At 42.6% G+C, this 15,403-nt stretch overlaps 1 protein-coding gene across 3 annotated transcripts in view; it reads left to right on the top strand.

Annotated features, from left to right (window-relative positions):
* Window positions 1–291: 291 nt before the first annotated feature.
* ccar1 (cell division cycle and apoptosis regulator 1) overlaps window positions 292–15,403 on the top strand; it is a 125,633-nt gene continuing 110,521 nt past the window's right edge. For 2 of the 3 annotated variants that reach the window (XM_041209769.1, XM_041209771.1), the window contains exons 1-3: window positions 292–339; window positions 3,163–3,282; window positions 3,733–3,902. In XM_041209769.1, the coding sequence (XP_041065703.1) occupies window positions 3,213–3,282; window positions 3,733–3,902 (240 nt within the window). In that variant the 5' untranslated portion in view covers window positions 292–339; window positions 3,163–3,212. Of the gene's footprint in view, window positions 340–396; window positions 537–3,162; window positions 3,283–3,732; window positions 3,903–15,403 lie in introns of those variants that run through there. The other variant, XM_041209770.1, reaches the window with a different exon arrangement.

Genomic DNA, 15,403 nt, shown 5'->3' on the forward strand with positions numbered 1-15,403 from the left:
TTACGATAGTGAGTATTTGGAATGAGGTTTGGGGCAGCGAGTGTACAGGGTGGGTTCGGAGCGGCGAATCTGCAGCCTGGGGTTTTGGTAAGTGACCGTACAGACAGGGGTTTGTGGCGGTGAGTGTCTAGGCTGGGGTTTGGCTTTATATTGAGAATCTCCATCATTTTGCTGTCTCTGTTTTGATTTTCTCTCAGAAGTTGATCAACTGTGGTCTTGTGCGTTTTCAAGCGACATTTCTCACGGCGTGCTGACGTTGAACCGACGTCCTACCCGTGTGGTGACGTTCAACTGGCGTCCTACCCGCGTGCTGACGTAGGCGCTGCTGTCCCGCTCGAGGTGAGCAGTTTTGGCCCAGGCTCTGGTTCCTCTCTCTCTTGTCTTGTCCGCCATGCGCTGCTCCGTCTGCCGACTCTTAACTCCCTACAGCGGGCAGCGGGTGTCCGTTTTTCTGTCTATTTGACCCTGAACCTGTCCGCGGGAATTATCGCAGCCGGTTGGACAGTGCTTGAGGGAGTAGGCCGCATCGGCCTGGGGTAAATACCCGGGGGGTAGGGGGGGCGAATGCACCTGGGGGCGGGGTAGGGGTGGCGGGAGGGGGGAATGTTCCCCGGTGGGAGGGGGGAATGGGGGAGTGGTGGCGGAAGGAGTGGGATATGTCGGCGGGGGTTGAAATGTTCCTGGTGGAGTGGGGGTGGGGATGTACCCGGAGCGAGGGTGGGGGCGGTGATGGCGGAATGCTGTCCCTGGGGGCGGCAAGTACCGGGGAGAGTCTCGAGGAACTGGGAATGTATCGGGGGGGGGGGGAGGGGTAAATGTACCTGGGGGAAGTGGGGTGGGCAGGTGTACCTGGCTGAGGTGGGGGACATGTTTCCGGGGGAGGGGGGTACTTGAGTTTGATGTTCCCAGGGGTTGGGGGGGATGGGTTTTGGGAGGATGTATCCCGTGGTTGGTGGGGCATGGGGGCGACGTACCCGGGGGGCAGCGGAAGTTTGGGGGCGACGTACCCGGGGGCAGCGGAGGTTTGGGGGCGACATACCTGGGGGGCAGTGGAGGTTTGGGGGCAATGTACCCGAGGCATCGGGGAGGGGCATGTAGCCGGAGTTGGGTTATATGCCTGGAGAGGGGGTATTTGGCCGGTTGGGGTTTGATTGACTCCTTAGGATTTAATTTTTGTACATGATGGAGGTTGTGATGAAGACTCTTCAGCGTTTTATTGTAGAGGGTTTGCCTGGTTCAGTGTATTAGAATGCTGAATGCTTGTTATGTCGGTGTCGTCAAATTGCCTCATAAGTTTCATGCGTGTAATCAATGATTTACAAATGGACTACTTGTGCGTTGTGGCAACATCCTGAAGAAAAGATTGGTGGATTGTCAGTGCAGTACACAGTGTATTGTTCAAATTCTGCCATATAATTGTCAATATCGCCAGTTGCCCTAAGATCTACTCACTGACACTTACTAATTTAACAACACTTAACACTTCGGACCCAGGGATAAGAGCTGTGTGTGTGAGGAAAATGTTACATTTTCTGTTTCCAGTAGATATGTGAAAAATTCACAGCTTACGCAACTCTTTCCATGATGTATACTGGAATCAAGCTCTCATGTCGATTTCATGCAATGTGGGTGTCAATGGCAAGGCCAGCATTTGTTGCCCACCCCTCATTGCCCTTGAACTGAGTGGCTTACTTGACCATTTAAGAGTCAACCACATTGCTGTGGGTCTGGAGTCACATGTAGGCCAGGCTGGGTTAGGACGGCAAATTTCCTTCCCTAAAGGGCAATAATCTTTCAGGTGAAACCAATTAAACCAAATCAACAAAATTGGGATAAATCAGGCACAGTCCCTAATTCAGGTCAGCTGTAAAACCAAGAACAAAATTTAAAGGAACCTTACAAACTTTAAATCAAAATGTGATTAAAGGGGTCAACAAAACACCCCAGTCCCCGCGGTGCCTACCGGGCCCAGAAGGTCCCTAAAGGGCAATAGTGAACCAGGTTGGTTTTTATAACAATTGACTTTGTTCCATGCTCACCATTACTGGGACCAGCTTAATTAATTAATTGAATCCAAATTTCAGCAGCATTCCTGCTTGGTAATGGGTTCTGGCTAGCACGCAAAGAAGATTGTGCGTTTTCACTTGTGCTAAGAATTACTAGTGTGGAATCTTATCAAGTGCATTTGGAAAGAACAGTTATAAACATCCATAGTGAAATCCCAGTCCACCAAATGAGTTACCTCCTTGAATAAAGCAGTTAACTGCTTTAGCTGACACTTGGATGCACATGCCACATGCTTTTCCAACCCTGTGGATAGATTCCACATGTTACATTGACAGGTCTGTCCTTCCCTGGACTTGAGGTTGAACTCTGGCATGTATTTATTAGGTGTATGAAGATAATGGTGGAGGAAGCAGCATGTTTGGGGTTTATATCCAATCCTGGAACGATGCCAAAAGGAGTATGCATTCTCTTGTTGCCTTCCCCCCCCCCCCCGTGCACTGTCACCACACTGCAAGGTCATTGTCAGGCCGCATCACTGGTCGCCAGGCCCCTGGCACGCCCACACTATTAGAACTGGCCCCTTATGCTGAAGCCAAACTCCTCTTCCTCCCTTACATAATTGAATGGTAATTGCAATTTTTCAAATCTATGGCATAATTCCCGAGTTTAGAGAAATTTGGAAAATTAATATATTGCTTTATATATTTCTTCTAATTGAGTGGAAACCTTCACTTGCTGGAGTTTTGTCTGCAGTTCATTATTTTTTCGATGACCATTTTTATTCACTTAGAGTAAATCCACAAAATTACTCCTCGTAATTTATTTTTAGATGACCTTATACAGCTGGTATTATTTATTTTATTTGTTGTGAAAACCAATAAAGTACTCATTGAACACATTTCTTCCTTGTTGACCATTATTGTCTCACCTGCATCTGTCTGTAATGGGCCCTTCCACTTTATTTCCCTCTTGTTTTGGCAGAGATCATTACATTCAGTTGTCAAAGTTGCTTATTCAAATCATCCTGAAAAATGTGCACTTTGACACCAATTTCAGTAGAGTTGTACATGACAGTAAATGGTAATGACTTATGGCTTAACTATTTAGTACAGATATGGGTAAACATTAACCTTGCTTTCTACCTTTAACTCCCAGAATAACTGAACCTGATATAAGATTAAGGGCGAGACTCTTGATTTGTGAGCATGGCTCAGTTTGGAGGACAGAAGAATCCCCCGTGGACCACTCAGTTCTCTGCTGCTGTTACACAGCCAGGTCAGTATTTCTCAGTGCCACTATTTATCGTGTGTATGTATATCTCTCCCAAGCCGAGCACTATGTGTTCAGTCTCAACAAGTGTATAGCTGTGGTCTGAACACCTGGTCACGTTCAGAACTTGTGTCTAGTTCATGAATTCTGTCTACTAATAAGCTTTTTAAGTAAAAACAGAAAATAGTGGAACTACTCAGCATGTCTGGCTGCATCTGTGGAGAGAGGAGCAGAATAAAACTTCAACTGTTCCTCCCTCCACAGATGTTGCCTGACCAGCTGAGTATTTTCAGCATTTCTAATTCAAATTTCCAGCATCCACTGTATTTTGCTTTTGGAAGGTTGCTTAAATGGTGCTGGTGCGATCACTCCCATTGTTTAATCCTGATTATAGTTTGGTCTCCGTTATGTTAAAATGCAAGAAAACCATTGCTGTACTTTTTGTTGTTTCTTCAGGTGCCCTTGGTGTTCAGCCATCATTGCTCGGGGCCTCTCCAGCCATGTATACCCAACAGACAGCCCTGGCTGCAGCAGGTCTCACCACCCAAACAGCTACAGGCTATCAGCTCACCCAGTCAGCAGCCTTACAACAACAGGCAGCAGCTGCAGCTGTTGCACTACAGCAGGTAGGATTGCCGAGTGTCCTAATGTCATCAGCAGACATGCAGAGAAATCCAGTGGCACCCTTACATCAGTGCTGTGTTTGAGATATCCTACAGTTACACTTTTGGTTTCTGCAGTCCTTCTTGTTAAGGCAACGCTAAAATAACAACTGCCTAGTTGCTCTTTAGCTGTTATTTGGGATAGAAATCTACTGTCCTAGAGACGGAATTGTTTTGGTCATGGAATTTTGTAAAAAACTAGTGAATGTTCCTTCTTGTGGTCACTATAGGTCAGATATAAATCGGCAAATGTCCCTTTAAAATTAATGATTGTTCTATGTTGTGGTCATTGTAGGCCAAGATGCAGAGGTATGTCTCAAAATCTGGATCGTTGAATTGTTCAGATGATTGATGGGGCCAGTATAGGTCAGATTGCTATAAATAAAAACAAAATGCTGGAAAAACTCAGGTCTGGCAGGACCTGTGGAGAGAGAAACAAAGTTAACGTTTCGAGTCCGTACAACTCTTCTTCAGAACTGAAGAGAGGTAGAAATATGATGGATTTTATACTGTTGAAAGGGGGGTTGGAGCAAAACAGAAGGTCAGGGATAGTTGGGAGCTCAGGATAGATTGGCAAAGATGTCATGGACACAAGATGAAGGGAGTGTTAATGGAAGTGTTTAAGACTAAAGGAGGTACTAGTGGTGGCTTAAAGGTAAGAGAGCAGAATGTGTTAATAGCAGAACAAGGGTCAGCTTTCTGTGTGGTGGTCTAACTAGTGCCTTATATAATTTGAGCAAGATTTTTATACTCCATTCCCTTTGAAATAAAAGCCAAAATTCCATTTGCCTTCCCTATTATCTGTTGAAATTGTATGTTAGCTTTTTGGAATTCATGCACAAGGGCCCAAATCCCTCTGTGCTGCAGCCTTTCTCCATTTAAATAACATCTAACTCCTCTTCTTCCTGCCAAAGTGCATAACCTCACATTTTACCACATTATATTCCACCTGCTAAGTTTTTGCCCACTCACTTAACCTGTCTACATCCCTCAGTAGACTCTTTGTGTCATCTTCACCACTTGCCTTGCCACCTATTTTTGTGTCATCCGCAAACTTGGCGATAGTACATTCACTTCCCTCACCTAAGTCATTCATATCTATTGTAAATAATTGAGGCCCCAGCACTGATCCCTGTGGCACTCTACTAGTTACAGGTTGCCATCCCAAAACTGTCCCCTTATCCTAATCCTGCCTTCTATTAGTTAGCTAATCCTCAATCCATACTAATATACTACCCCCAACACCATGGGCTCTCATTAAGTAGCCTTATGTGCGGTACCTTTATCAAACACTTTTTGGGAATCCAAATATATTACATCTACTGGTTTCCCTTTATCTATCCTGCTTGTTACCACCTCAAAGAACTCTAATAAATTTGGTAGGCATGATTTCCCCTTCATGAAGCCATGCTGACTCTTCTTGATTAGCTTGTGTAATTCTAAATGCTCTGCTATTACATCCTTTATTATCAACTCCAACATTTTCTCAATGACAGATGTTAAACTAACTAGCCTATAGTTACTTGGTTTTTGTCTCCCTCCGTCCTTGAATAAGGGTGTTACACTGGCCGTTCTCTAATCCTCTGGGACTTTCCAGAATCTAAGGATTCTTGGAATATCAACACTAGTGCATCCACTATCTCTGCAGCTACTTCCTTTAATATCCTAGGATGCAAGCCATCAGGCCCAGGGGACTTATCGGTCTTTAGCCCCATTAGTTTCCCTAGTACTTTTTCTCTAGTATTAGTTATTGTATTTATTTCCTCCCGCAGCCCCTTTTGCCCCATGATTATTTAGTATTGTTGGAATGCTATTAGTATTTTCTACCGTGAAGACTGAAGCAAAGTATTTGTTCAACTCATCTGCCATTTCCTGGTTCCCCATTAATAATTCCCCAGTCTCATTCTCTAAGGGGCCTATGTTCACTTCGGCCTCTCTCTTCCTTTTTATATATTTAAAGAAGCTCTTACTGTCTGTTTTTATATTACTTGCTAGTTTACCCTCAAAGTTTATTTTCTCCCTTTTTTTTGGTTATCTTTTGGTTTTTAAAACTTTCCCAATCCTCTGGCTTACCACTAATCTCTGCCACATTGTATGTATTTTCTTTCAATTTGATGCTGCCCTTAACTTCCTTGGTTAACCATGGTTGGTTTATCACCTTCCTTGAATCCTTCTTCCTCACTGGGATATATCTTTGTTGAGAGTCATGAACTATTTTCTTAAATGTCTGCCATTGTTCATCAACCGTCTTTTCTGCTAAACTGCTTTCCAAGTCCACTCTAGCCAATTCTGCCCTCATTCCATTGTAATTACCCTTATTTAAGTTTAACACAGTTGTTTCTGACCCAAGTTTCTCTCACTGACGCTGAATGCTAAGTTCTGTCATATTATGGTCGCTGTTTCCTAGGGGATCCTTTACTCAGATCATTTATTAAACCTGCCTCATTACGCATTACCAGATCCAAAATAACCTGATCCCTGTTGGATTCACAATATATTGTTCTAGGAAACTGTCCTGGATACACTCAATAAACTCTTGCTGGTGTCCAGCTCTGCCAATTTGATTTCCCCAATCTACATGAAGATTAAAGTTTCTCATGATTAATGTACTGGCTTTTTTACATGCCCTGCTTTATCTATGTCATACAGCATAGCTACTGTTAGGGGGCCTATAGACTACTCCCACCAGTGTCATCTTCCCCATGTTATTTCTTACCTCTGCCCATATGGATCCTACATCTTCAAATCCAAGATCGTTTCTTGATATTGTACTTATTCCATCTTGTACTAACAAAGCCATCTCGTACTAACAAAGCTACCCAACCACCCTCTCCTTCCTGTCTGTCCTTCTGGAAAGTCTCACACCCATGAATATTTAGTTCCCAGCTTCGATCTCCTTGTAACGATGTATCCGTAACGGCTACAAGACTATATCCATTAACCTCTATTTGTGTCCTTAATTCATTTATTTTGTTCCGAATAGTATGCATTTAAGTAAAGGGCCATTAATTTTGCCTTTTAACCATTTTTTCCCCCTTTGACCCTGTTTACTGCTTTTTTTTTAATGTTTACACCCTGTCCCTTCCTGTCACACTCTGGGTATCATTACCTAAATAGCTGCCCTGCAAGGCTCCCATGTCCTTTTCCTTTTTACGCCTACGTACCTCCTTTCCAGAGCCCTTCCCCTTTCTCCAGCCCTAGTTATTTGGTTCACCAGGACACTGCTCCCAGCACAGTTCAAGTGAAGCCCTTCCAACTGGAACAGCTCCCTTCTACTCCAGCACTGGTGCCAATGCCCCATGAACTAGACCAAATTGAAGGAGGTGCAAGTGAAGCGCTGCTTCACCTGAAAGAAGTGTTTGGGGCCTTGGACAGTGAGGAGGGAGGAGGTAAATGGGCAGGTGTTGCATCTTCTGCAATTGCATGGGAAAGTGATGAGGTTTTGGTGTGTTGGAGGAGTAGACCAGGGTGTCACAGAGGGAACGGTCCCTACGGATGGCAGTGGTTTGGCGTGGGAGGGTGGTGAGGGGAAGATGTGTTTGGTGGTGGCATCATGCTGGAAACGATGGAGGATGGCCCTTTGAATGCAGAGGCTGATGGGTTGAAAAATTAGGACAAGAGGAACACTATCATGGTTGTGGGAAGGAGGGAAAGGTGTGAGGGTAGAGGCGCGGGAAATGGGTCGGACAAGTTTGAGGGCCCTGTCAACCACTGTGGGTGGGAAACCCCAGTTCAGGAAAAAAGGACGACACCAGAAGTGCTCTTTTGGAAGGTGGCATCATCAGAACAGATGTGATGAGACACAGGAACCGAGAGAATGGGATGGAGCTTTTACAGGAAGCAGGGTGTGAGGAGCTATAATTGAGGTAACTGTGGGAGTCAGTGAGCTTGCGTTTTGCGGAAGACCTTGGCTGATTCTGCAAGCATGGTCCAGAACTTCCTGTCGCTTGCCAATTTAACACACCATCTTGCTCTCATACCCACATGCTTGCCCTTGGCCTGCTGCAATGTTCCAGTGAAGCCCAACGCAAACTAGAGGAACAGCACCTCATCTTCCAGTTAGGCACTTTACAGCCTTCCGGAATTAACATTGCATTCAACAGCTTCAGACCAAGAACTCTCGCTTCCATCTTGAGCCCTTTTGTAATCAATTTTTTTCCCACCAACCCCACCCCCTCAGGGCTATCTGTCACTTGTTCTTATGTTTTGCTTTCACAGAATGCTGATCCTTGTTCTGCTATTAACACATTCTGCTCTCTTGCCTTTATGTCACTATCAGCACCTCTTTTAGCCTTTAACACTACCATTAACACCCCTTTGTCTTGTGTCCATGATATTTTTGTCAAATCTCTCCCAAGCTCCCACCTATCCCTAATCTTATTTTACTCCTCTTTCCTCCCTCTCTTAAACAGTATTAAATCCATCACAACACATTTCTACTTCTCTTGAGCTCTGAAGAAGAGTCATATGGACTCAAAACATTAACTCTCTCCACAGATGCTGCCAGACCTGTTGAGCTTTTCCAGCATTTTCTGTTCTTATTTCTGCTTTCTAGCATCTGCAGTATTTTGCTTTTATTTTAGGTCAGATTGCCACCTTGTTTGATTGATCAGAAACGGTGAGCAGTACAGACTCCGTATGTTGTTGGAAGCTGAAATATTCTGTGTTTTTACCTTATTTTGCATTGCTTCGAAGATCAGGTGTAGGAGGGAGATTTGTAAATGACCCCAATTACAACAGGATTGTTTAAGAAGGTTACCATTGATACATTTGCTGCTGGCTGAAAGCTGTTCAAGTGTTTTTTTTAGGTTATTCTCTACTGTTGGGATCAGTGAAATGAGAGGTGGAGGGAACGGGGTCTGACATTCATAGGAAGATTGAGCTTCATGGGAGAAGCTAGAACTTAGGGTCACTGTTTAAAAATAAAGGATTGTTCATTTAAAACAGATGAGGAGAAATTTTTTCTGAGGGTTGTGAGTCTTTGGAAAACACTTTCCCCAAAAGGTGGTGGAAGCAGTCTTTGAATATTTTTAAGGCAGTGCCAGACAGATTTTCTTCATTAATGGGGTGTGGGGGAGTGGTGTGAAAGGCTACTAGGGGTAAGCAGGAAGGTGAAGCTGAGCCTGCAATCACATTAGCCATAATCTTGTTGAAAGGCGGAGCAGGCTCGAAAGGCTGAGTGGCCTCCTCCTGCTCCTTATTGTTATGTTTGTATGAGCCAGTGAGGTATAACAAATTACGTGTACCCATAATTCAAGTGGCACAGAAGCATTCCAAGAAGTGTGAGATATTGTATGCAACATACAAGATTTACATAGAAAAATTATACTTACTGAAATGGTGTTCATTGTATTTTTAAGGTTATTTGCTAAAAGAAATAGTCTCAAATAGGCTGCACACAGATCAGCCTCTTTAAATTACTATAGTGAACAGCTGAACACCAATTCACCAGCATAGTCCAGAAAAAACCTTGAGGGAACAATGCTGATGGGTATTGTCCTGTCATTGGCAGGAGTAGTGGGTAAGGAATTGGAGGTGAGAAATTGAACAAGGAGTATACTGACTGCTGATTCGAAAGAGTATTGGTACCATATGCTGAATGCCACAATATTAAATGTAGCCTGTTGTGATTTCTGTGTGGTCCTCATTTAAAGTCCTACTGTCATCGTTACCACAATGTACTTTGGACTCTTCCATAAAGACTTGAATTGTAGTGCAGTGGGTTATATGTAATGTCCTTATTTCTGTTTTACGTTTCTGCAGCACCTCTCAAACAAGGTGTCTCCCGCAAACTGTATTGCTGTATTTCTCACTTATGTGCTTGGAAATGACCCACTAACTCTCTTTTCCTAGTGTTTTCTTTTGCCTTTGCTGTCAGGCCCAATATTGAGAACTCACAATGTGAGGAATTTCATGACAAAATCTTTGCATCCAGCGAAATGAATTTGAAGTTCTGTTATTTTTGGAGCCCTTAGAGGAGGAATGTAAGGACAGGAGGAAGCCATTTAGCCTTTTAAGCTTGTTCCACTGTTCAGTGTGATCATGGCTGATCTGCGGCCCAACTCTGCATACCCAACTTTGCCTCATGTCCCTTAATGTTGTAGGGAGCATATCTTTTATTTTCTGTTGAACTGTGGATTAGAATTACAATGGCTGCAGGTTGAAAGACATGTCCACTGGAGCAGGATGAGAGATATATACAATTTTGCAGACCTGGAACAGAGTGTGCCATGAAGGACAGGATGGCACTGAAAGGAGTCCTGAACCAGGGGCGCAGCCTGACAACAGCATTTTAATTGGCTCTTGACCAGATGGCCAGGGCTTTGTGTGAGAGCAGTGTGCAGAATAGCTCCTAGCCTGAAAGGAACAGGACTAAACCGTCTCCCTCCTGTGTGGAAGATTCATGTAATTCCACAATAATAACTAGCTGGTTGTTTTCTCCTCATATCTCTATAACCTGCTCACTTTCTCTGAAAACTACTGTCAAGAGGCAAAGAGGAAAACCACTATTAGAGACATTGAAAGGCAAGTGCTCAACCAGTGAACTACAGATTAAAGTGCTAGAAGAGCACCTCCTGTCATCAACAAAAATTGAAAGGAATTTGGAAGACATCGATCAAAATCAACCCATGGAACTCTGTACCCCAGACTGGTGCTATTGAGCTGTTTCATCCCACCCTTGAAATCCATGTTTTGTGTGACTTATGTGCCTTGTGGGCCTGTCTGTGTGTATATAGGGATTTAAGATGGGGGTAGAATTTAAGTTATAGTGTTAGAAGTTAGCAGTTCATATTTCTTTCTTTTGCCACTAGTTAAAGACAATTTGTTCAATAAACAGTTATTTACTTATTTACAAATCTGATGCTTGTATTCTATTAACCTAAATTAAACAGTTAGGTAGAACTCTGGCAATCTGGTGGTTTGGTCAAGGAAACACCAGATTTGTACTGTCAAAAATAAGGTGGCAGTGGAAACTGCTCAAGCTTTCCTGCAAATGGGCAAGGTGCTCTTGACAATTTTACAAGGGATCCCAAAAGCCAGGTTAATCAAATTGGCAAGTAAATTAAGAGTAGGATTGCCTGAACAAGCTAGGAAGGCAGAGATAATTGAAGAGATGGCACAGCATTTGAAATTGGAAGAAATACCCGAGACCCCGAGTTCTCCAAGGGGTGGTTCATTGGAGTGGGCTCAAATTCAATTGCAAATAAAAAAACATTGGAACTAGAGGCAACAGAAAAGGAAACGGTATTCCAAAGGTAACACGCAGAAAGGGCAAAGAAAGAAAAGGAAGGAGGGCATTTCAAAGGGAACAAGCAAAAAGGTAGGAGAGAGAAAGAACACAAGAAACGGAATTAGAAATGGCAAAGTTAGAAAAGGAAGAAAGAGAAAAAAATAGTTCTCGCTTAAAATGCTGGCAGTGAGAAAAGAGACACCAGTGGGTGAGGCAGGACTTATTTCCAGATCAGAACTTAGTGCGAAGATGTTTAAATTTCTACATGATCTTCCAAGGTTTGAGGACAGGGATGTTGAAGCGTTCTTTATTTCATTTGAGAGGATAGCTAAACAGATGAACTGGTGAAAAGAAAACTAGACGTTGTTCATGCAGAGCAAATTGACAGGTGGTGCACAGGAAATTTATGCTTCACTGTCACAGGAGGTTTCTAGGGGTTGTGATGTGTTGAAAAAGGCCATTTTGAGTGCATATGAGTTGGCCCTTGAAGCATGCAGACAGAAGTTTTGAAATTTAAGGGAACAGCCTAGGCAAACTTACATTGAATTTGAAAGGATTAAGCAAAGTAGTTTTGACAGATGGATACGAGCATTAGGAGTTGAAACTACGTATGAAGTTCTGAGAGAGACCATTCTTATGGAAGAATTTGAAAACTCCCTACTTTCTGTAATAAGAACCTATGCTGAAGACCAAAGGGTTGCAACTGCTCAACAGGCAGCAGTCATGCTGATGATTTTGAGCTGATCTGTAAAACCAAACCTTTTCTCCATCACCCCCATAAATTTGAAAAGGATAGAAAGTGGGAGAGTGAAAAGAAGGCAAGTAGCCAGGGTAAAGAATGGATAGCTGGGAATACCTTGAGATCTCCTCCCCAGATCAGGAAAGAACGTACTGAGAGTGAAGGTGAAACTCAAAGGCCTAAGTGTTTCCACTGTAATAAAGTGGGATACATTTGTTCAGAATGCTGGATGTTGCGAGGGAAGCCCATGAGACATATTGGAGTTCGTGAGAGAGAGTCCGAAAAGGGAACTCAAAAAGAAAATGCCACGGATCAAATTGTAGCTTTTATTACAAGGAAGTAAACACTGGTGTGAATGCAGGTGAAGTGAATAAGATAGATGAGAGATATAAAGGGTTTTTGTCTAAAGGAAAGAGAACCCTTTTTCATTAAATGATGCAGCTAAACCCATAACTATGTTAAGGGACACAGGAGCTACTCAAACTCTTTTGCTGGAGAATGAACCCTCTAGAGAGTTCAATGAAAGCTAAAGTATTGGTAAATGGCATAAGTAGAGAGTATATCCCGGTTCCATTGTACAAAGTGCAATTAGAATGTGATTTGTTATCTGGGTTGGTGGTTGTAGGAGTGGTTAAGAAATAACCCGTGGATGGAGTTGATTTACTCCTGGAGAATGATTGGCAGGAGTGAAGGTTATAGCTTCACCCATAATTACAGAAAGTCCTAGAGAGGCTAAAGAGTTGGAGCAGTTATAAGAACAAGTTCTGGTATTTTTCCGTTGTGTGTGGTGATCAGAACAATGGCTAAACAAAGTCCATCACCAGAGGTCAAAGTAATACCACAACCAGATGTTACAGTAGCCAAAATTTTCTTTAAAAATGAGAATAATTCAAAGGAAGCGTTTGGCCTCATTGATTAAGGCTCAGAAAGCAGATCCAGAGTTGAAGAAGTTAGCACAGTCAGCTCATACTGAAGCTGAGGCAGGAGGAGTTCCGGAGCGCTATTGCCATAAAAACAGAGTTCTGATGAGGAATTAGAGACACCCTCACAGACCTGCGGTTGACAAGTATACGTCAGATAGCGGTACCACCCAAATATCATTAGGAGATATTGCGAATCACATATGAAATTCCTATTCCTACGTAGGAATACAGAAAACCCAAGCATCGATAAACAGGCAATTTACCTGGCCAAGATTTCATAAGCACGTAGTGCAATTTTGTAAAATGTGTCATGATGTCAGGTAGTAGGTAAACTCAACATGTAATCAAACCAGCACCTTTAATGTCCATACCAGTTTTTGAAGAACCATTCAGTCAGGTATTAGTAGATTGTGTAGGACCATTACCCAAAATGAAAGCAGGATATTAAAATATCCTTACAATCATGGATATGACAGCCCGATTTCCAGAAGCTATTCCTTTAAGGACAATTACAGCGAAGGTGGCAGTGGAAAAATTAACTCAGTTTTTCACTCGTTATGGCCTACCAATTGAAATACAATCCGACCAAGGTTCTAACTTCTTGTCTAAAATTTTCCAGGACGTAATCAACAGTTTGGATATGAAACAACTAAAGTCTACCGCCTATCACCCGTCGACACGGAGCTTTAGAGAGATACCATGAGACTCTCAAAACCATGATTAAGACCTATTGCCATGAGCTCCCAAAGAATTCTTACTATTGGCTACCAGAGATTCCCGGAATTAATCTACTGGTTTTAGGCCGCTCAAATTGATTCATGGTCATGAAATAAGAGGTCCATTAAAAGTGATTAAGGAAAAGTTTCTAAAGCAGAAAGACGAATCCTTCATGTTGGATTAGGTGTCCATGTTTCTAGAAAGACTCACAGGAGCATGTAAAGTAGCACATGAGCAAACTGTTGGAAAATAGTTGGAGAAACAAGACAAGTCAAAATCCAGCACACGTGATCCAGAGCAGAGTGGCAGTAAAGAGGCGAAGTCTAGAAGCCAAGATAGAGAATGGAGTAAAGACAAAGATAGAGGGAAAAGGGCCAAGTCTAGAAGTAAAGATGGGGAATCGAAAACATGAAGAAAGAGAAAAAAATACAAACTCAAGCAGAGGCAGGGAACAAAAACACAAAGAAAACTGGGTTAAATCATGTGGTAATAATGTGGAACATGACAAGAGTAAAGATCAAAACAAAAGAACAAAATCCAAAAACAAGGAAAAGGGATAGGGAAGCCTGTGGGGCACTTTTACAAGAAACCAAATCGATATCAAAGGAAGTACTCTACAGTAGAAAAAGAAACTCTAGCATTATTGTTGTTTCTTCAACACTTTGAACTTTGTCTGACATGATAACAAAGAAACACTGATCTACATTGATTATAATCCGCTGGCTTCATTGAAAAGCTTAAAACCAGAAATGTGAAACTGTTTAGATGGAGTCTCTTGTTTCAATCATTTGATTTAAAGATTGTTCACATTGCTGGAAAAGATAATGTGGTCGTGGCTGCATTGCCCCAGGTGCAAAATACTAAAATAAGTTCAAAGGGTAAGAAATGCTGAAGGCTCTATAAGATTGTAAAAGGGAGAGGAAGGATGAATGAAAGTAAGTCTCGGTGTTTTGTTGTCCATGTTTCACATACCTTGTGATGAAATGTCTTTTTGAAATGGCGCTGCATCTGTTGTAAGGGTGGAGACATGTACGGAACATATCTTTTTATTTCTGTTAGACTGTGGATTAGAAGTACAATGGCTGCAGTATGAAAGACATGTCCACTGGGACAGGATGAGAGATATATACAATGTTGCAGTCCTGGAATAGAGTGTGCCATGAAAGACAGAATGGTGCTGGAGGAGTCCTGGAGCAAGGGAGCTGCCTGACAACAACATTTTAATTGGCTCCTGACTAGGTGACCAGGGTTTTGTGTGAGAGCAGTGTGCAGAACAGCTCCTAGCCTGTGTGTAGAAGATTCCAGTAATTCCACAGTAATAGCTAGCTTTTGTTTCTTCTCATATTTCTATAACCTGCTCTCTCTCTCAAAACCCCTGTCGAGAGGCAAAGGGGAAAACCACTGTTAGAGACATTGACAGCAAGTGCTCAACCAGTGAACTACAGACTGAAAGTGCTGGAAGACCACCTTGTGTCATTAACAAGAACAAAGGAATTTGAAAGACATCAATCAAAATCAACCCATCGAGTCCTGTACTCTGGAATTGGCGCTATTGAACTGTTTTATCCCATCCTTAAAATCCGTGTTTTGTGTGTCTTTTGTGCTTGTTTGGGTGTAGTGCAGGGATATAAGAAGGGGGTAGAGTTTGTTATAGTATTAGAAGTTAGCAGTTCATATTTCTTTCTTTTGCCACTGGTTAGCGACAGTTTGTTGAATAAACAGTTATTTGCTTATTAAGTTTACAAACCTGGTGCTCATATCCTGTTAACCTAAATTAAACAGTTAGGTAGATTTGGGGCAGTCTGGTAGTTTGGTCAAACATTTCACATTTGTCGCAGCTTGGGGAACAGTGGGG

This window comes from Carcharodon carcharias, chromosome 17 (assembly GCF_017639515.1).
Source record: "Carcharodon carcharias isolate sCarCar2 chromosome 17, sCarCar2.pri, whole genome shotgun sequence".
Classification (NCBI taxonomy): Eukaryota; Metazoa; Chordata; class Chondrichthyes; order Lamniformes; family Lamnidae; genus Carcharodon; species Carcharodon carcharias.